Source organism: Lissotriton vulgaris, chromosome 7 (assembly GCF_964263255.1).
Source record: "Lissotriton vulgaris chromosome 7, aLisVul1.2, whole genome shotgun sequence".
In the NCBI taxonomy this organism is placed as follows: domain Eukaryota; kingdom Metazoa; phylum Chordata; class Amphibia; order Caudata; family Salamandridae; genus Lissotriton; species Lissotriton vulgaris.
Window position 1 is genome coordinate 1656025296 of NC_141695.1, and position 19712 is coordinate 1656045007.

General features: G+C 44.8%; 1 protein-coding gene across 2 annotated transcripts in view; it reads left to right on the top strand.

Moving 5' to 3' along the window:
- Positions 1-19712, top strand: part of EDN3 (endothelin 3) — a 385729-nt gene that overhangs the window by 323067 nt on the left and 42950 nt on the right. For both annotated transcript variants that reach the window (XM_086932648.1, XM_086932649.1), the window contains exon 3: positions 5842-6012. In XM_086932648.1, coding sequence (XP_086788774.1) covers positions 5842-6012 — 171 coding nt within the window. The remainder of the gene's footprint in view (positions 1-5841; positions 6013-19712) is intronic.

Sequence of the window (19712 nt, forward strand, 5' to 3'; positions counted from 1 at the left end):
CAGGGGTCGGGGAAGTTCATAATAGACTCTGGTATTGTTTTGTGATGGATTATACTGCACTTAAAGCAGGTGGATCTTGTTGTGGACTTGTGTGGAGTATTATGTGCGTACATTTCTAAGCCAAAGGTCTTTTATGTTTATTTTATTCTACTAGGGTGCATGGTTGTTGGTTATCCTGGTCACTGAGATCCTTCTAGGACATCTCTTTTGGACACACTGATATGGTCACTATTACTGAATTTGTATCATGGCACCTATTCTGGAGCTGACAAAGATCTTAGATGTTTCCTTTGAATACATTGAATGCCTTAGGACATGTATGTGCAGCACATGTGCACACATGCCTATTTCAGGGGTGCAACAGGGTGTCCTTTTGGCACTTTTGCACCCTTGAAATTGCATTTGCAATTTGCGAGTACCTATTGGGAACTTGCAAGGCCCATAGGAATGAATGGGAAGGTATTCCTTAATTGTGAATCGCAATTTGCGATTCACAATTAAAAAATATATAGGAATCGCAATTATTATTACGAAACCTACCTATCATTAATAGTGAATCGCTAAAATTCGCTATTAAGGACTCGCAAACTGCAAAGATGATACATCTGCCCCAGAAAATCCTTCTCCTCTGGAGGGAGGGAAGGCCAAAAAGAAAGAAGTCGTAGTCTCTAACTAGTATTTACATAATCCTCACTAGTATACATCACTCTTCTATTTGAAATCACTATAATGGCGCCTTATGTATAGGTCAGAAGAAAGCAATGTTTGCTCCATTTTACGCAAAAATCGCGTAATCCTTATGGAAAACAGATCCAGGGGTTTTAGAAGATTTTTCAGATTTGCCAGTGTTGCCTTGAAGAAAACAGTTGCCCATCCATTCAATGTGTTGCTAAGCACTGTGCCATAGTAATAAGGCACCCATTGTTTGGGCTAGTATTACATGTCAAAGCCCTCCCTGCCCGCGCTCTAGTTGTGTAGGACGGTTACAGCTGTAATCTGCATGTTGTTCAAAACACCTTTATTTACTTAAAAGTATATCTTTTACGTTTCCAAACTTGAATAAAAAATGTCTCCATCAGAGGAGGCCCATGTTGTCTCACAATGAAAGCATTTATTTACGCTGGATTTTCCTCATCGAACACCAGACAAGATGATTTGTAGTGATTTTTCAATTATTTAAAACACTTTAAATTCCTCACACATACATTTCTGTCTAGAATGTGAACCAAATAGCAGACAAATGGCTTGAAAGTGTCTGGAAGCCACCGCTGCAACACAAAACGTAGGGACTTGCTGCCTTAATAGGAGAAAAAATGTACATGGCCTCTGAGTGTTGTTGTGTGTGATTGTAGTTGAATTGCTGTTTCTGCGCTGGTCTGTTATATTTTGTGCCTGCACTATATAAGACTTGATAATAGCTTTGTCGGATTTTTTTTAAGAGGCATTCTGGTTTAGTAATATTACAGCACCATTATGACTACTCAATGCCGAGTCGCAAACCAATAAAAATGTCAGAACAGAGTAAGAAATAGAAGATGCAGATTAGAAGCTGCATGGGAAAAAAAACATTATAATGGACTGGATGCTAGCGTTAAGAGATATCACTTAGTTCATCAATTCGGAAATAGTTAATTGAGCATTCCTTTGTAACTGGTCCATACCACAATCAATACTTCACTGTTCCTTGTGAGATCCAGGGATTTATATTGCTACTGACTTTTTCCATTGTGTTCAGTTGCATTTAGTGTGAGAGGAACCAAGGATAGTTATGACCGAATTTTAGCTTGAAGCCATTAGCATCCATCACTCTGAGCTTTGTTTTATAGTTTTAATAATTAGGAAATGAAATTAAATCTCTTGGAATGGGTGATCATTTTGGTGAGTCGTCTGAACTGATGCAAATGAAATTAAATCTCTTGGGAATGAGTGATCATTTTGGTGAATCGTCTGAACTGATGCGACTGCACGTAATAATGGAAAGTTTATCGCTGGAATGTGCTCTGGTACTTGAAATGTGGAGCCTCCGTGCATAGTATTTTCTGCCTGGTCAGATATGCCCGAGGTGCTGACATACAGGCGATAAGGAGGGATTACACTAACGTCTCTCTTGCCCACTCTCTTAAAAAAGCTCTTCGCAGTATCCTCCCAGCCTAGCGTTCCCTAAAGGAGAATCTGGAAATTGTTCAGCTCCGCAAAAGCCGACCACATGGTCTCCTCTACATCCTGGGTGCTACACTTTCATCAACCATCACAGGGAAGGTCCTAGAGATATCTGCCAATGCCACAGGCACATACCTCACAAAATTGAACTGGTAAAATGATGGTCTAATTTTGGGTGGTGTATGAGTTTTGACCACTGGCACAGTAATAAAAACAATGTTACAGTGTTGGGTGTTTCCTGCATGGCCCATTGTACTTTTCCCTATGTGAGTCTAACTCTGCACATTATAGGCCTCATTTTCTTTTGCACAAGTTACCATATAAACTCGCTGGCTTTTGTGCCACATTGTACTTTCACGCAGAACCTGCATATGCTTTTGTGTTCTGTTCTTTTCCCGGGATTTGGTCTGAACATCATAGACATGGTCAACCAAAACAACTTTGAACTTACCAAGAACAGTGATGTGAGATTACTTTTGTGAGATATATATATATAATCATTTAGCTTCAGTAGCAGGAGAGAGGGGTTTAGGCTACTCCAAACTATATGATGACAGGGCTTTTCATGGTATACGGTTTATTAACCATGTTAACAGTATTTTTAGTATGGATTTGTTTTCCAATTGTGACACAAATACTGCATTTCAGAGGACGATAGTTTAAATAAATATTCTAAACTTCCTTCATATCTCCTGTTTATCTTGTGGACGAGTACGAGTGATAGACCCAAAGGGTGTGTCATGTTACCGCAACCCCTGAGAGGGTCAGAAGTGTTGTGTTCCGAGGTGCCAATTCACTTGCTTCTTTGTTAAGGTTAGGAGAGCAAGTGAGGCACTATAGTAAATCAGACTCTGGCTCATAGGTACTGAGGTGGTATAGTGACTTAATCCTTACACACTGATGATCCCAAGCATGGTTCTGGGGCAGATTCCCTGCAAAAACAGTACTCACTATGATAGCAGGTGGAACCATCTAAGTGAGACGAACTGTGCTTGCCCGTGCACCAGCAGGGGATATCTACCATAATGAGATACCTGCAATCGCTGATACCTGCAATCGCTGATACCTGCAATCACCAGTGATTTGTATGTAATGGACTGCAGTTATATAACACCTGGTGACCAGGGATGTGAGTTCGGCAGAAAATGTCCAGGATAAGTCTGGCAGAGGAGTTCTGGATGCCCTGTAATTTCTTTTGGAGCATCATGTGCTCCATCCACCCCCATAGGAAATTGTATGCCTGTCCAAACTCTACACGTCATTGGCGTTGTGGCACTCACTCCTGATTTCAAAAGTAAAATGTGTCACACTGGTCCATCAAATGAAAATTCCTTAGATGATGCCCCTTGTATGGATCATAGACATTTAAGTAAACTGTGGAGACTTAACACTTCATAAAATAAACCAGGTTTAGGAGTAACATTAGGATATCTGTATTAGGCAAATAAGGTATATAGGGCCAGATGTAGGAATCCTAATACCGGTCGGTAACGGCCGAAATTACCGAATTTCGGCCGTTACCGACCAGTATTAGGCTTTTCTGATGTAGGGGCCTAATCTAAGGATTCAGTAATTTACCGAATCGGTAATTTAAGGAATCGGTAAATTACCGAATTCTTAAATACCGAATCTGTAAATTACCGAATTCTTAAATACCGATTCGGTAAATTACCGAATTCCTAATGTAGGGAGCACTTAAATGAGTGCTTTTCCCATGTTAGGATTCGTTATTTACCACCAACTACAAGTTGGTGGTAAATAACGAAAAAAAAACAAAAAGCAATTTCATGCAAATGATTTCAGTGCCATGTGGCAGACATACATGCCTCTAGGGCATGTATGTGTGCCACATATGCACCCACACACAATTGAGGGGTGCAACAGGGTGTCGAAGTGACACCCTGCCACCCTTTAATGTTTTCCCCCTTTTACCGATTCGGTAAATACCGAATAACGATTCGGTAATACTTACCGAATTTTTCCCTACATAGCATTTACCGATTCTAAAATACTGAATCGGTAAAATTCGGTATTTTAGAATCTGTAAATGTCCCTCACCTACATCTGGCCCATAGTGTGTTCTTGTAAACATGTATCAATTGCTCAGAGACTCTCACTGTTGGAACGTTTTGAGGATCCCCAGAGCAGAACGGGATCGCTGGGCTCAGATTGTAAGAATCAGAGCCTTTTTACCAATGGGGTCCTAGGGCTTTACCTCTATAGAGCCAAAACTGAGCACAAAGTACCCTCCTTTAGCACAAGTCAGGACAATTGCCCTCTTGGGGTATTTAGTGAGTAATGTACTTGTGTGGCTCCCCTGGGTTCTTTTGACCCTTCTCTGGAGTGTGCAGATAGAATAGCGTCAAAAGAGGTGTTTCCCCTATTCGCTCCCTTTGCCTCTGGGTAGCTAACCCTGTGCACAGGACCTCTCTATCCTCATTGTTTTGTTGACGGGGCAGTGTAGGGTGCCAGAGCCCTTTACATCATACAGCTATACTAATTAAATGAATCATACAAGTTTGTAAATCATTATTTATTTTCGGTGTTTTATATAGCGCGAACAAGACCCTTACGGATGACAGAGTGCTTTACAATTATAATGAGAGGTAGATATTATAGAAACAAAAAGTGAGGTACATGAAACAAAATAATACTGTTGCTGAAGAGGCATTAAGAGCGTTTGTTGTGGAAGAATGCAATCAGTGTTTACGACGCGTGTGGGGTCTATATAATGCAGTAGTTGGGGTAGTCTGTACTAATACGTCTTTATCAGTACCCTAAGGAACCCTTTTGAAGCAACCCTAGCTAACTGAAAGATTGAGAGAAAACCAATAAGGTTCTTGCAGTTTGCTTGCAGCTCCTTGAGGCCGGTTCATAACTCATTGTGCTTTATGACAAGAATTGTACTTGTGATTTGCAGGTAACATAAGGATATCTGCGACGAAAGCAGCAACCCACAGAACTATCTACATAATATACAAATCTGGGAACTGCATGTTGCGTTATACTTTGCAGCAGTCACTTTAACCCTCTGATATTATATGATGATTTAAACCAATGCCTAGGCTGCACACAAATCTCATTGGCAAGTGGATTAATCACCAAAGTTATCACACCTTTATATATACCTTGGACATTGTGTGGTGCACAAAGATCTCTGCCTCAAGTGCCTTAAGCCCAAAAGCTATATTAAAGTGCAGTAGGTCGGTAACAAGTAAGTCAAGACAGAGTCAAAACAGATTATCACTGTTGCCAATTTCTTTGAGGTCATTTTTTAAACAAATGTATAAATTGATGGTCAGGCTCCTCTCCTCACCTGTGGTTTATGAAATTAACTAGGAAGCTCTCCAGCTCTGGAGCTAACTCAAGTGTACATACAGTAAGTGAACCACAACCCAGCCTTGAAGGACTGATGCCACAACCCAGCCTAGAGGGACTGATGCTTTTCTTCCAAGGTAGACACAAGCTGCGCAGATAATTGAACTATACAACGTCTGTAAAGATATTTGACTAGCCATTGTATTTTTTTCACAGGGCCTGTAAAAGATCAGTGTAGCAAATTAAGATTTTTTTTAATACCTAAATCCAAAGTAGAGTGCGCTAGGTGATTAAGGCACCAGCAGTGCATTCTAAGGCCTGCAATCTGTCTCCAGCCCTGAACCGTTGTCTTTGCTTCCACAGGCGAACAGTGCCATATGGGCTGTCCAGCTACAGGGGCAGCTACAGAGGCAAGCGATCCATTGAGAAGGACCAGAGTCCCTCGCCGTCCTGGCATCCACCAAGGTGCTCCTGTTCAGACAGAGATGATAAACAGTGCACGAGGTTCTGCTCAAGTGCCCGAGACAGCAGAAGGTGAGACCTCCCATTCTCAATGATTATCAATGCATTTTTTTTTTATAAAGTCATTTTTTTGCCATTTCCAAAATAACAGTACAGTAGTAGCTATTGCGAATGTGGCGTAATATCCATTAGTTATACATCTTGTCACGGAGTAGAGTAGCATCTGAATATATGCCACAACAAACATTGGTAAGCAGGATATCATTATTATAGATTGATAGGTAGGGCTAGATCGGAGTCCATGCATGGTAGTCGATAGGCTGTATCTATAGTACGGCGATCGCTCTCAAGTTCAGCCCTGTGCTGTAAAGGGTTCTATATGCCAGCCAATGATTTAAACTAGAGAACTGGGGAAATATAACTGGGGGTACACCGTATCATATTCCTAGTCACCTGAAGAAGGTCGCCTAGTTCCACTTTCTGGCTAGGTCTTGAGTTGCACCTGCGCGGGTGGGGGAACACCTGGAACTTCATCGAAAGAATGCTGCGTTCGCCGTACGGCTCTGGTCCCTAGTCCGGACCCACTTAGCACCTATTCCACAGAGGGACCTTCCAGAGACCACGGGGCGTGGTTGTGTGGCGGGGGAGCAGATTGCCTGGGACCCTGGCTCATCCGAGATTTCTTGCACAAAGGAGTGAAGTAAAATAGCCCACAACATGGAGATAGGGTGTTTGTGAGTCCCCTTAGCTTCCTCGGACCGAAGTACCTCCTCCTTTGCTGCGCACCATTTTTTGACTGCTCCCACCCATGCCGCTAATGGGGGTCCTCTGGTGCCTTCCAGTGCATTGCTATGCATCTTTTAGCTAGGAGGAGTGCCAGGGACACGAAGCGCATTTCCACTTACCTGTTCTTGTGCCGTTTGCTTAGCGCACAGGCCTCCCACGTATGAATATCTTGGAGCCCTGTGACTATGCGAAGAGTGGCATGGATCATGACCCAGTAAGTGTGTAGTGTTGGGCAGTCCCAAAACATGTGTTGAAAGGAGGCACTAGGTTCTGGGCATCTGGGGCATGTGAAAGACCCATCTTGGTAGTATCGCTGGAGCTTCTCGGGGGCAAGATATGCACGATGCAGTATGTGCAGTTGTATGTTTTTGAAGCTGTAATTGCGAAGAACTTTTTTAGGGAACTCTAGGGCGCGGGCTCATTCTTTGTCATGGAGCGGTCTGTGGAATTCAGTTTCCCATTTTCACCGAAGGGGCGCCAGGGTAAGTGGGTTGAGGGCTCGTAGTGCTTTGTATATCCAGGTCACAAGATGTCGTCCCAGGCCCATCTGTAGCAGTGTATGAATCCCAGGGTATGTGGGAGGTTCAGTGTCTATCGTGTGCCATACCCTGCAGCAGTCTTCAAGGAGCTGCCGATGCAGGAGGAATTGCCCTCTAGGGAGTTCCATCTCTGCCGCCAATTCCTCGAATGTCTGCAGTTGCCCATTGAGATAGAGTGAGCTTACCTCCGTCAGTGCATGGTCCGTCCATGTTCTGTATAGTGTGCCCGACCTCTATGGAATCCCACCAGCAGCAGGGCAGGAGAGTACATGGGCGCCGTGTGATTCAGGCGATGCACATGAGTCTAACAAGCGCGCGCCACTGGAAAGGCTTGTTCAGCACCGGCGCCGCTTCTGGCAACAGCATGCGTCATATGGTCGGTGTCTGGATCCGTCCAGTGACTGTAGTCAACTCCACCACAGCCCGACCCGCTGTCCAACGAGATACCCATTTCAGCTGGGCAGCGAGGAAATACGCCTCAAAGGAGGGGGCAGCTAGTCCTCCCTGATCCAGAGGCAGCTGCAGTTTAGCAAGGGCAATCCGTCGAAGCCCCGAACCCCAGATAAGGGTCCCGAGAAGTGTGTCTAGCCACCGGAAAAAGGAGCCCGGGGGACTACTGGGAGATTGGCAAAGTAGTGTAGTAGCCTCGGGACAAGTATCATCTTGGCAACTGCGAAAATAGATGCATGCCTATAGACTGCTGAAGGAAAAAGAATAGTTGGCTCCATGAATCTGGCAGGGGGAGGGTACAAGTCATCCAATCAAAAGGGCGGTGAAGAAGTTGTACATCAGGCGAGGGACAAACAGAAGAGGAAAGAGGGTACAAGTCATCCAATCAAAAGGGCGGTGAAGAAGCTGTACACCAGGCCAGGGCTTAACATAGAAGTGGATGAGGGTACAAGTCATCCAATCCAAAAGAGTAGGGAAGAAGCTGTGTTCCAGGTGAGGGCCTTACATAGAAGAGGAAGGAGGATACAAGTCATCCAATCAAAAGGGTAGGGAAGAAGCTGTGTACCAGGCGAGGGCCTAACATAGAAGAGGAGGAGGGTACAAGTCATCCAATCAAAAGGGCGGTGAAGAAGCGGTGCATGAGGGGAGGGACAAATGTAGAAGAGGAAGGAGGGTACAAGTCATCCAATCAAAAGGGTAGTGAAGAAGCAGTGCTCCAGGAGAGGGACAAACAGAAGAGGAGAGAGTGTACAAGTCACCCAATCAAAAGGGAGGTGAACAGGGGGCGTGGCTAGCAGCCGAGCAATATGGCCGCGGCCTGAAAGAGCTCTGTGACCGAGGGAGCCTTCCCAGCAAATCCGTCTATTAATCTGGAGCTTTGATACCCGAACCCAAGTGGTGCTGCAACCGGAATGTCTACTCACTAAATTGAGAAGACCCTCCCGGAATCCATGGGACAAGTGGAGCCCGAGATATAAAAAGTAACGCACAGCAGCCTGCGTCCACAACCTGATGAAATGGGTCAACCTGAAACAGTTGAAGAACATTGACAACCCTGAACAACTTCTCCTGGAAAAGGAGCAACGTTGTGTGTTCAAATTGCGCACTGACAGCCAGGGTTTGAATGATACCATTCCATGGGGACAGTTCACCAAGTAAAAACAAATCATATTTTACTTTTCTGTTTGATACCAACTAAGATCTCATGGGACCGAACTTGTTTCATTACAACCTGAGGACAAATATGTTTTGTCAATTTTTTTCCATTCATTTGGAATATTTTTCCTTACCAATAATATCAAGTAGGGATGGTGCCATATTTGGTGTCCGATATGAGCCTTCGATCTGACACCAGCATTAACTATTTCTTGTTAAAAATCACGCCTATTTGGCTTACCTCTAGGTCACCATAAAATAGCCTCAAAACAGTGACCGCTATTACATCTGCAATGTATATAGCCTTACATAGCAACAGCTTTCATAACCACCACATTCATCTCCAGACTGATATATGCGAACTCGGAGACTCTGCCTAAGTTGCTTTGTTTTACAGCGTTTTTCACTTCACCACAGCATGACAAAGTTTATGTATTATCGTTTGTTTGTTCGTTTTTCGAAGCGAGAATTACAAGAGGGACACACCGTAAGCACGGCAGCGGCGGCCATTTTGAGAAGTCGACGCTCTAATCATTCGAACATGACTAGGCGGCGTCACTTCCTCACATACCGGCTCCCGTCAGAGACTCGCCTGTAAGCGGTCTCGAGGGAACCAGCCAGGGGAGAGTCCATTGAAGTAAGTTTGTTCCTTTTCAGGCAAACCGGAGCTAAACTGTGATTCTCAAACACAGAACAGCCCGGGCTACACTCGAGAGGAGTCCACTACCTACGAAAAAGTAACAGGCATTTCTCTTCTGTTTTCAGAATATCAGTGGAACTCCCTAGCCCCCTCGCATTGACCATGAGGCACAATACAGCCTTTTGAAAAGTATGTTTGTTTATATGTTCGTATATGTCTTGTATTACTATGTGGCACCACCACGTGGATCGGTCTTTTTGTTAAATACGCCCCCATTTTTATAAAACCACGACTGGGACACCGCGCACTGCTACACAACGCCTTTCTTTCCTATTTAGGTTCATAGGCGCACGACAACTTGTTTTTGAACAGGCACCTTTACTATTTGTGTAAAGTCTAGCGCATGACACGTCCGTCGTAGGCACCACAATTAAGAAACCGGAATACTTCCTAAGGGACCTGCTATAGGCAGGATGTTGTTTCTTAACTTTGTTTTTATTTATTACAGGTACCTACTGAACATTATTAACATTATTAAATGTCGTATGTATGTTTTTCAACTAATGCTTACTAATCAGCATTTGTAATCACTATTTATATTGCACTTTTAGAGTGGTACACACAGGGCTGGTCCCTGTGGCGTCCAGAGGAAGAGCTTAGGGGTAAGCTGGAAACATGTTGGCACTCTACTAGGACTCCTGACTCATTGCAAACCAGGCTGACCTAGAGACCCACCCCATTTTTCAACTAGGAGCAAGAATAAAAGTAATTCCGCCCACTAGTTAGATACGCATCAACCCGCAGCGGGTTGAGATGGCCCCTATGATGAAGCATGTCACCGTGGGGAAACCATGGTGAGTGAGGGGACTCAAGAAAGGAAATTTTTTTCTTTCTAGATTACATCAAACATATTGATGCCGATCTACCTTTACAGCTAGGTTCTTTATCCGTTATCTCGTTTTTTTTTTATTTATTAACTGCTGGATCCGCATGATACTCACGTAATGCTTGCCGCCTTGCTTATTCCCTGATATCGTTTTGCCATAGAACTAGCCCTGCACATACATCTGACTAGGCCCCGCGAGAGCGTTGCTCATAGGCCTGCCCGTTCTTGCTGTTCATCTTTACTGATGGCTTATACGTACTATATGTGTGGTTGAAGAGGGGGGCCCGTTGAGATAAAAACTTTGTGGGGACAGACGCCTCTGCGGTTTTTCATATTCTGCATTTCAAGGGAATGGACCAATCAGGTCTTGTTTTGAATTAGCCCAGTTATTTTTAGGTCTGACGTAAAGGCAGTGTTTAGCTGTCAGCCTTAGCTTATATAATGAAGACAAATGTAATACACAGTATCCAGAGAGGGTTTTTAGGTTAGCCCCATTCAGTCACTCCTGGTTTCACGTAGACTTTGCTTTGTGGTTTGAGAGACAGAGGAAGAGCTTTAGATGGAAAGACGTGCTACAAAAAGGCAATGGATGTCAGGAAGATAACCAGATTAAATCAATACGTACCACAAACTCACAGGGCTTTAATACTCAGATCCGGACACCAAAAAAAAAGTGGCCCACAATTAGTGAACCAGACAGCTAAAAAAGTGGCCCACAATTGCCAATCATCCCAGTTTTGACCTTGTAAAGACAGGCTCTGAGGGTATTTTGCAAGGTATGGGAGATTGCATTGATTTGTGTTTGCTGCAGGCAATGCTTATGGTAATAGGGAAGTCAACAGTAAAAAAAACTGCCTTCCTAGCCATAAAGCAGGCTCACAAACAGCTAAAAAATCGGCCCAAAGACTGATGTGGCAGACTCAGCCCATCGGTCACTGTATGATTGCCCTGTAGGCCAGACCGACACTGACCCTGCGTGTCATATGTCAAAGCCAACATGAGTATCGGCCTCCTTATTCATGAGGTCACTTTCACTTTTATCCCGCCTGCCCTCGTCAGCTCACGCAGAAAGAGGGTTCCCATAGAAAATTGAACATAAGAGGAAAGAAAGCGCCACTGGGCACTTGTTAATGGCCACCATGTGTATGCACTTATAGCAAGAGGCACAGATACTGCCCATTCCTAAATGGCCTTCAGCGCTTTGTTTAATTACTACCAGGGTTCTACAAGTGTGTGAAACACACTACTGTGATCAACTAGGTGATTAGAAGGGCTTTGCCATGTAAACTGCTCCTGGAGTAATCAGATGCAATATTTTAAGTGAATCCCCAAAAGGTTGATCCTTTTTGGACTCTAATCTTAGTTCTGTTAAGGCGCACAGTATGCTTTCTCCTATACTCCCAGAACGTCTTTCTGTGCAAAGTGAATATTTTACAGTGCTTAGATATTGCCTTTCTTTTCATCGTCGGAGAACATCCCAAAATGTCCCTGTGGTGAGGAAGATTCTGTATTGACTTTGCTTTCACAAAACTTTGTAAAAGCACACCAGAACGAACAGAAGCTGAGAAACAGCACATGCTCTTTCTTCCCTTTCCAGCCAGCCACAGATAGTGAGTGTTGAGAGTCCACAGGAAGTCTGTCTCTATTTAAAAGAGGAATACTTAACTGAACGGAACCGCCATGATTTTCCATGCATTTCTACCCGAAATTATAAAAGGGACCTGTTCAGGCAGCCGCAGGCGCTCTGCGAGTGAGTTATGGTTTTGCAGCTACTGCAGTTCCGGATTACCAAATAGACAAACAGGCACGGGCCTGGGGGCCCCTCTCCTTTTAGGGGCCTTGGGACAACGGATCAAAATGATATTGATTTGATTTTGGAAAAAAATTAAAATCAAGCCTTCTTAAATTGTTTCCCAAAGACAGTGGCACATACTCCGCTATGGCGGAGGAGCGTCGCCCGACTGCTTTCAAGCAGTACGAGAAGCAGAAAGATAAAATAATAATAACTTTCAGTTATTATCATTTTATGTTTGTGCTGCTTTGTGGGTGGGTGGGCGTTCCTGCTCTGCTCTCGGAGCAGGGCAGGGGAGGAGTGGTTTGCCCACTCCTAAGTGCTCAATGACTGTTTGGTCGGCCCTATCTTGCCACCCAAACCAGTCATGCGCACTGTCCCCTTTCTCCATGCAGGCTGCATCACAGCCTGCAATGAGAACATGCCCAGACCCCCCCATTCCCTGGCTGAGCGTCCAACCAGGATGCTCAGTCCAACCACAACGTTGCAATGCAGCGTTGAGATTGGTTAGTGGAGCCTGCTTTCTGTTCCTCGAGTTCCAGGAGAGCAGGAGCAGAGATGCGGGACCGAGCAGCAAGGTAATTCTTTTCTTTATTCTTTTTTTTATTATGCCCACTCCCTCCCACATTTGCAATCCCGTCTGCTCGCCCCCCACTGCGATTCATGTGCCACTGCCAAAAGATTTTTAAAAAATCGAATCACCTAAAAAAAAAAATAAGTTTTACATTAAAAACCCTATAGAGAAAATACTGTATTAATGTGATGTAGTGGTTTATTAATATTGTTGGTTGGTAAAATTAAAAATGGAAATTTTGACTGCCTAGGGTCCGCCACAGGGTTTATCCAGCACTGGGCTACTGCAGTAGGACAGAGGTGTAAAAAACATTACTCTGGACAAGGTAAACCCCAAGGGTTTCAGTGGCTGCTACCATGGGCTGCAAAGTTTTAGCAGTGAAAGCTCCACAGAAGACAACATCATAGACTGGCACACGGGAGCTCGTTACTGCGTTACAAAGAGGGCTCCTTGGAAGTTTAGGATTGTGAATATTATAGGTGGCAGTAACATAGCAATTAAGATTCATTAAGTTTCCGTCCCTACCAGTATGACCGCTGTGTGTGGCACGTGTTGTGTGGCACGTGTTGTGTAGGACTATATGGTACACTGGATCATAGCTCGAACTCTGACTTTTGCACATATTAAGTGATGGAGCTATTTTCCAGGGTACTGGTAGTGAAAGCCCAAATGAATTCTGTCCTTCCCCTTGTTAAGGGGACATCAAATCTTTATTCGCCTTGATATCTGTTAGCGGAGTGTTATGGCTCACACCGCAACTGAGTTTTCTACAACTGAAAGGCGTTGGCGGATGGAAAGCCAACGACTACGCTTGGACCTGAGAAGGGGGTGATCTTAGGAACTAAATGTTGCGACTCCTACTTGGAGGCTCAGTTACTGATATATATGTGACATTTTCTTTCTTTCTTTCTATGTTTCTTTCTTGACGTAAACCTCTCCATGCCCTCTTTAACTTTGAGGCATATGATCCACTGCTGCTCCTAATATTGGTCTTGCCTTGGGGCAAATGTAGTGCAGAAAACAAGTAATGTAGATGACACGTAGCTCATTAACTGAGGGATTAACAGTGTGAAGGCCACCTGGCTGGTACATTTCAGGAACACTTTTAGATAAAATTCTGGTGAACCAGGTCATGAGCTTTTAGCGAATGCTGTGTTTTATCACATGTTAAAACTCAGTAAGACTCCTATATTTTGACAACGTTGCGTCATCTATGATGGCTGATTTTTTGCCAAAGAGTTACATCATCCCTAAAATAATTCATCAACCTGTCTCAAAGCTACTGTTGTAATTCAAGACTGAATGTCAGAAATATGTACCTAAAATTCTACTTTAGCTTCATATGAAGACAAGATCGAGCATATCACAGGCCTGAAGAAGTGATTCACATTTTGCCCACCTCACCTCACCTCACCTCACCACATCACATGCATAGGCAGCTGTGAATAAAGCTGGTCGCACAAGCTTGAAGCCCCGGCGCCGGACCTTTGGAGACCTTCCCCCTGCAGCCCCAGGCCAATGACCAAGGGCTGACTATCAATGTAGGGGCTACAAGTCCCTGAGGAGGTTCCCCTGGCCTGACAGAGCAACATGAGGTGCAGCTGAGCCCAGGCTGCTGCATGGCACCTTGAGCCTCTGTGGGGGCTAAGATGGCAGTGGCTGCTGCGGCCTCATCTGGGCCGGCTGCAAAAGCAGCGCAGCATGGTGGAGGGACTGAAGGGGCCTGGAGTGTGCAGCCTGAAGCCCCCAGAATATGTTGGTAAAGATTACTCAAAGAAGCGGTTGCCCCAGGAGAGGGGCAGCGATGCGTGGCCAAAAGCCACCAAAGAAATGGGGACAAATTCCTGCTCATTCAGCTACAGAGGTGAGCCAGCATGCTCGTGACTGTGGAGGGTGGGGGGCTATAGTCATCCGCCTGGTGCCTGGCCTGCTCTGGATAGGGCTAAGCGATTGGCTTCAGTGGCGCCGGGGGTGGGTGAGGCTGGTTCGGGAGGGGGGCATAGGCAAACCCCTTGTAAGGCAGCCCATAGGCGCTTGAGGGATGATGGATAAGCTGCTGTGGTAAAGGACTTTGAGGAAGGGACGCCAATAGTCTTTTGAGTGAAGCAAAGAGAATAGCATACTTACTGGCTTCACGCTGCAATGGTGCGGCTGAAGGCTCAGAAAATGTAGCCTGCAGAGGATCAGCCTTGAGTAGAATCACATGGACAAGTCAAGATGGAGAATGACCAGGGGTTAGCAGCCCAAACTGCAGTGATTCTAGAGGGACGGATAAGGCCATTGAACCATACAGAAAGCTTTTCAGAACCACACACACTTAATCGGCAGCGAGGGCGTGGCCAAAGCCCATAGAAGTGAATACAGCGTGCGCGCTTCTATGCTTGACGTAAATATGACCAACTGCTATACACGACTGATGATGAGAGCAGCTTCAAGCAAATTAAGGCAGGATGGAATTTTCTAAAACCTATACTAAGGGCTTTAAGTGGGCCTGGTCATGTTGGTGCTCAGCACAGGCAGTTTTAAAAACCAGGTGCTGAGACAAGTCTGTATCAGGCCCTCTGTTTTTCCCCTCAACATCCATGCGAAAAAAATCTGGCTTCCATAATGGTATCCCCCATTTTCGGGGTTTGATGTAAATTCGAAAAGACTGTAAGGTATGATCACCTAATAGTGATCTGAAAGTGAGCACCATGGAATCCACAGGGGGCAAAAAGGGTGGGCGTGGTGGGCAGACCTCCGGTGATAAAGCTGAAGCATGGGCTTCTGCAGCCCAGCATTAGAAGCTTCTAGATATTTTTCAAGCCCAAAAGAAATAAAAGTACATACTTTCCAAGGATTTAATTTAAAATTTCTAATGAAGCCTTATCATCATAAACACCAACTTTGTCCAGGAAGAGAGAGGATGCACGGAATAGAACATTTTCAGCTGATGAGGCGAAAGGAGAGGTATTAAAACGCAGAATAAAGCATTCTTTTAAAACCCTTCCTTCTCCGCGGTACTGGGATACAGCATTCTCTCCAGGAGTAGGGCTAAAAGGGCTTCAGCCCCCCTCCCCTCCGCCCTGTTGTGTGTCTCAGCCCAGGCTGCTGCATCTCGTGCTGCTATGGGCACGGCTGGGTAGTGTCTGGAGTCGTATCTCCGGCACGCCCACATTTTTCACAGGTTTTTTAAGACCATTTGAAAATTTACATACCTTTGTAAACTGGTTACCGAGACATCGTTTTTTTTCTGGTTCCAGTACCCCCGCTGGGTCCCCACTCCGCCTATTCCTTACATTTGTATTTTACATTTACTGTGGTAGTGTGAGAATGAATTTCATGAAAAGGAATATAAAGTAGGGTTTCCAAAAGAAAAATGCTAGCCATGAATGTTTAAAGAGCCTGCAAAGACCTCCTCTTGACACTAAATAGGGTTATAAATAAAAAAGTTTTATTCCTTTTCTAATGTGACTTTTCTGTCTTTGTTCCCTTTAATGATCATTCATGGATCATTTAGGCAGCCCTAGAACACAATTAGAAGTGCTTTCTGTTTATATTTGCTGTTCGAAGTTTGCACAGATAAGTCCTGGAAATATGGCTTTAGGTGACTGCTTATTTCTGTACCGTCTGGGACATCAAAATAATGAGCTGGCAACCCTAATCATAAGACTGAAAGATTGCTGAAGGATTAGCACATTATTTATTTCCTCCACACTCGATCTCTGATTAATGCCATATTAGCAATAGTGTAACTTATATCTGAAACCCTATGTTGCCGTCAATAACATGCTGAGTCACTTCAAGTGTCTGGGAATGCACCCTGCATTCAGACAACTCACTCCTCATTCTCGCCCTTCACGTTCATCCTCACCCTGCACTCACAGTGATCACAATGCACTCACACTGATCACCATGCACTCACACGATTCACCTTCTCACCCTGCACTCACAGAGGACTTGTGCTGTTCACCCTGTACCTCACTCTGCAGTCACACAAGCATACTACTCACCCTGCACTCCTGTGACACTTCACTCACCTGTCCCCCTCACTGCTCAATCTGAAATCTCACAAGCCCATCACTATACATGCATTCAATTGTCCCACTCTGCACTTACAACCGCACCCAAATTCATGATTACTTCACTCACCCTACAGTTTCTCCTCTTACCCTACTCTCACATCACTCAGAGTGCACTCACATGGGCACTCCTGTCACCCACACAGTGCAGAAGGTTAATGTGCTTGCTACAAGGAACATGTACCATGCAGATCACAGAACTGAGTCTGAGTAAACTATGAGTAGCGCTATAAAATAATGAATTTTTTGTCAGAAAGATGCTATAGAGAGAGAGGTGCATTGTTGGTGAGTGGTAGTGAGGAAATTCATGAAGGAGAAAATGGGGTCCCAAAGACTGTTGCACCATGTGTGACCAGTGCTAGGGCGAGCCCTGCCTGGGAGTGTTGGTCACCCCCACCCCCCTGAAGTTCAGGTCTAGTTGCGCCCCTGATTCACTCCAACCCCGACGGAAAGTTCTGTTAAGTGTGTGCATGTTTTATTTCTCCTCAGTGGCCCGCTCACTGTGATAAACTCTTTGCTCTAACATCCTGCTTACACATGCATAGACATTCCTAGCCTCTCACACTCTGAATGAGCCCTGCACGCTGGGTACTTGTTGTCATTGCTGCTTGTCTCTTGTGGTGGAGTGTTTTGCACTTCATCCCATATTACTGTTTTCTCACTTGTCCATAGCTGCCAAGACTTTCAGGATAAAACAAAAGCAGCAGGATAGCTGCGGGGAATCATGTTTCTGCATAATATTTTCATGGAAAGTGAACATTTGCTCATAAATAAAAGTAACCCAAACAGTCTCAGGCGTTTGTTTGTATGCACTATGAAAATGGATAGTCTGTATTAACTAGTCTAGAAAATTAGGCAGCTGTTTAAAAATACCAGTGAGTTTCGAAAATTTCCTTTTCAGACTTACTATTTCTAATGGCACAGAAGAACGTTTCGGTATAAACTTAAATATGTTGTTGCTTACGGTTTTCAGTTATGGTTTTGTGAAAAACGGTTTATGAATTTGTGCAGGGTTGAATTCCCGTATATAAGGTCAAACCCTTTGTCCCAGACCACTCTCCTTTTGAGCCCCTCCACCTTTTCTATCCCCCTTAAAGCACTGCCCATATCCTTTATAATTGACAATAAGAATCTTCTTGAGAGAACTCTATCAAACTTACCAAAAAGAATAAAATGGAGTAAACTCTGTGGCAAACCTTCGCCGCAAGGACATATGCAAATGGACGCTGCGACAAATTGATTTAAAGGGAAGCTTCATTGCCAAGGAATACAACCCATTCTGAACATGGTAAGGAGCGAAGGCTCCGAACGATTAGTAACCAGGTGTATATGGTTTTAGTCCAGTAGAAGTCTTGATTCCTTCATAATCCCTGTTGCTGGGGTTACTGAGCTCCCGGACACTTCTCTCAAAACTCTGTGCAGTGGCGGCCTCCACAAACAAAGAGTGGTAGGGTGGGTGGAGGGAACGCGGGAGGGGGAGCACGGGGCAGGGGAGCGAGTGGGGGGTGTTAGTCATAATATATTTTTAAAAAGAACTTACCTGAAGCTGCCGGCCGCCTCCTGCATCACACCTCTCCTGTCCTCTTTCTGGTCCCAGCAGCCCCAGGTAGAATCTCATCCAATCCCTGTGCTTCTCTCATCCCCGTGCTGCCCTCATAGGGATTGGTTTGAAGGGTTGATAAGACACTCCTGCGAGGTACGCATTAATGGCCACATAAATAACTTGCCACCGGAAGCTAGGAGAATCCGTAAATTGGCAGAGGTTGATCTGATAACCCTGACCAAGGTGTTCTCGCCAATGGATCAGTCTCCGAGTCCAGGTTGTAGTCTGGACCGGGAATACGCAGATCTAACGCGGAGCTTGATTCAGGCTATTGATCAGATAGCACCTATGAGAACGAAGCTAATAAAAGGACCTGGTAAAGGGGCTCCATGGTTTACGCCATCATTGAGGGACCATAAAAGGAAGCTTAGAGCGTTGGAAAGAGGATGGAGGAAAACCAAACAGGACACAGCTAGGAACCTCTACCGAAACTCTCTTAACCTATACAAAAAATCTATTGCTCTAGCTAAAGCTGAATACTATGAGGCCCGCCTAAGTAAGGCAGTTAATGTCCAGAAAGAAACCTTTAAGATCTTGTCGGAGCTGAGCAAAAAATCCGAAAGCTCTCAGTCTCCCATAAGCTGCAATGCCTTTCAGGGATACTTCTTGGAGAAAGTGAGAACCATTATCCAGGAAATAAAAAGTGGCATGGCAAATGGGATAGCTATGCCCAAAGCCCCTCATAAACCGGTTGACTGCACTATTGCACTGTTCCCAGAGATTGATACACTGAGTCTGGAGCAGTTGATGGGCAGAATCAAATCCGGATCTCCAGCAGACCCGTGTCCACCCAGGGTCTTCCAGGTAGCCCGCCCCCTATTGGAGGAATGTATCATCTCCCTCCTTAATAGATCCTTGGAGACAGGGTATGTGAGAAGTTGGCCCGATATGCAACGTTCGCTATTCTAGCGACCGCTATGTATCGTTCCAACGACCCTTATGGTGTTTGGTTGTAAGTCAACCTATAGACCAGCTATCCTAGTAGCGTGGATACGAGCAGTCTACGGCTAAAAACTCGAGAGGGCGCGTTAAGCCAGCTGTTTACCACACATGTACCCCTTGAACACCTAGTGAAAGGACACCACACAAGTGTTATGAAAATAAACAGGATATTTATTAAGATTCACAACAGCCCTGGACTCTTTATGAGGACAGGGTACTAAGCACAAACCAAATCTCTTAGGAAAATACTTCAAGTGCACAATTAAAACAAGTGTCCGAGGACACGGAAAGTTTAAGGTCTCGGGCGGACCCGATAAGGCAAGTCGGAAGCGAGGGACTCGGGA